Source organism: Poecilia reticulata, linkage group LG21, assembly GCF_000633615.1.
Source record: "Poecilia reticulata strain Guanapo linkage group LG21, Guppy_female_1.0+MT, whole genome shotgun sequence".
NCBI classification, from domain to species: Eukaryota; Metazoa; Chordata; class Actinopteri; order Cyprinodontiformes; family Poeciliidae; genus Poecilia; species Poecilia reticulata.
Genome location: NC_024351.1, coordinates 23,552,307 through 23,554,869, shown reverse-complemented (window position 1 = coordinate 23,554,869; position 2,563 = coordinate 23,552,307). Strand labels below are relative to the sequence as shown.

General features: G+C 39.6%; 1 protein-coding gene across 3 annotated transcripts in view; it reads right to left on the bottom strand.

Moving 5' to 3' along the window:
* LOC103457991 (gamma-aminobutyric acid receptor subunit rho-1) overlaps positions 1 to 2,563 on the bottom strand; it is a 26,139-nt gene that overhangs the window by 9,196 nt on the left and 14,380 nt on the right. For all 3 annotated transcript variants that reach the window (XM_008398502.2, XM_008398501.2, XM_008398504.1), the window contains 2 exons: positions 2,206 to 2,273; positions 1,899 to 2,122 (listed from right to left, as the gene is read on the bottom strand). In XM_008398502.2, coding sequence (XP_008396724.1) covers positions 1,899 to 2,122; positions 2,206 to 2,273 — 292 coding nt within the window. The remainder of the gene's footprint in view (positions 1 to 1,898; positions 2,123 to 2,205; positions 2,274 to 2,563) is intronic.

Below are 2,563 nucleotides of genomic sequence, written 5' to 3'. Positions count from 1 at the left end.
TGGATGGATGGATGGATGGATGGATGGATGGATGGATGGATGGATGGATGGATGGATGGATGGATGGATGGATGGATGGATGGATGGATGGATGGTTTTTTTGGACAGCAGTTTCGTCTTGTTTCGGATGCTGTGTATGGGGTAATTTTTCTGCCATATTTCGAGAGCATGCATTTTCAGTCTGAAAGCAGGTCTTCATGTCTTTTGTTCTCAAAACTTGTAATGCTTGTACTCAAAACTTCTGCTCTCTTCCAAACATTCACTGTGCTCTCTCAAACCTTTCTCCTCGCACTCAAAACTCGTCTCTGCTCGGATCAAATCTCTGCTTGCAAACCTCTCTTGGTACCAAGAAAAAGTACCAAGGAAACGGTACTTTGTCTTGGAACAAAAATGTACTGTCGCCTAGCAACCTCTCAGCCAATAGAATGAAAGTGTTATACTGGGTGTGTTTGTTTCATTCTCTAGTGGGTGTACCTGTGTGGCCTTTACTTGAAAAGGAACATAAACTGTAGCCGTTAACTTCTTACTTTTCTCTAATAGAAGAACTCCTGGATCGGTGCTCTGTCTTCTCAAACCCCCAATTGTTTATGGCAAGCAGATGGCAGCTAACACTGAGCTAGCTTCTGGTTCTGCTGAGGTTTTTTCATGTTAAGGGGGAGTTTTTCCTCTCTCACCGTCTCTACATGCATGATGTGTGTAGGATTGCTGTAAAATCAGTGATGCAGCCCAGGCGATTGCCTGCTGTCACCACATGCTGGTCCAAGAGTTGTAAACGTAGCAATTCAATGACTCAATGCTCAGTCTGATGAGTTCCAGCTAGAAACCCTTTGTTCCGTTTGATAACTACAGTTAATTAACTCACAGGGTTGGGGAAGTTGATTCATTCAATAGTTCATCATTCTACGATCAATACTGATGTGATTGTCCTCACATGTTTCAGCCTGAAACACCCAGTTCATGATCACAACCGAGGAAAACCGTTTGGATGAAGAGATGAATAACAAGAGAAGAAACCATGTAGCATTGTACTTATGTTAGTCTTGTGCTGGATAACAATCTACACCAAGTTATTCTTCTACTTTTAATTTCCAAGTCAACAATGAAGCAGCAAATATTTTGCACTCTAATTTTTATTGAAGACGTCAAACCATTTTATTCCCAATTCTTGTAACATGGTAATGCAACCAGATCCCATACGTCTGCCAGAGTGCTTTACTTCACAGACTTGCTTCTTTTGGTCTCATAAAGTCTTGGTCTCATAAAGTCTTCCACTAAATGTGTAAACATTTTTGGTAACACTTTATTTGAAGGAGTGTGAATAAGACTGACATGACACAGTCATAAACATGACATGACACCTGTCATGAACATGAACGAGTCTTTATGAATGTCTATGATAGTCATCATGAAGTGTCATTTGGTAAATAATGACACTTTTAATGCAAAGTTTTAAAAGTCCATTAAAAGTGCCAACTTTGTACTAAAAGTGTCATTATTTACTGAACGGCACTTCATGACAACTGTCATAAACATTCATAAAGACTTGTTCATGTTCATGACAGGTGTTATGTCATGTTTATGGCAGTGTCATGTCAGTCTTATGCACACCCCTTCAAATAAAGTGTTACCACATTTTTATTGTCAGTCAGTTATGAAAAATGCAACAAGACTGTTTTTAATGTTTCAAATGTCATCTATAGAGTGGAGTGCAGGGGGATTCATTAGAAAAACACACATTTGTTGTGTTTTGTTTCCAAAAGAGGGATCATTTTTGATTAATCTGTCAATATGTGGCTCTGATATTAGCATACTGAAAAACAGTCAGTCCCACTAACTGACATTATTAAACTAAACTGTCCCAGTAATAAATTAGAGTTAAAAATACAACAATGGATTACCTGAGGCTGTAAAGGACTTTGCCGTCGGGGTACACTCGCAGCATGACGTTGTCTGTAGTTGTGTCATGTGTGAACGACTTCTTAGAATGGACAAAAAACATGTCAGGTACCCAAATCTTCTTCACCAGGCGGCCATCGAAGGTCATGCTCTGGTTGGTGTTGCTTTTAAATGACAAACGATCGTCTTTCCAATAGTGCCTCAGATACAAGGTCATAGTGAAATCCTTATGAAAGGAAATGAAAAATTGCTTTTCATCGTTGCTTCAAATAGGAACAAAGTGCAGAGAGCTATTTCACAATTACATACCATATCAACCTCTGAAATCGCATCCAGGCTTTCAACCTGAACATCCACTCCAACTGGGACAGCAGGCCCTAGAAAAACAGGATACAACTGTTTATTTATAAAGATCCACTGACCTCTCATTTACATCAGTGTTATGAAAAGGGTGCAGATGTAACCCAGGAGCCTCATTTGGAGCAGCTTGGATTATCTATCTTTGTTTTATTCCAACTGTTCTGATTTAGACAATGACTTCTGCTTTCTATTGCCAAATCCCCTTAAAAGCTGCTGTGTGCAGATCCCTGGATCCTAAGCACCAAATCGGAGGCATGAGTGCTGTAATCCCAACAGACATGAAACCAACTGTTGTGTGTATATATAT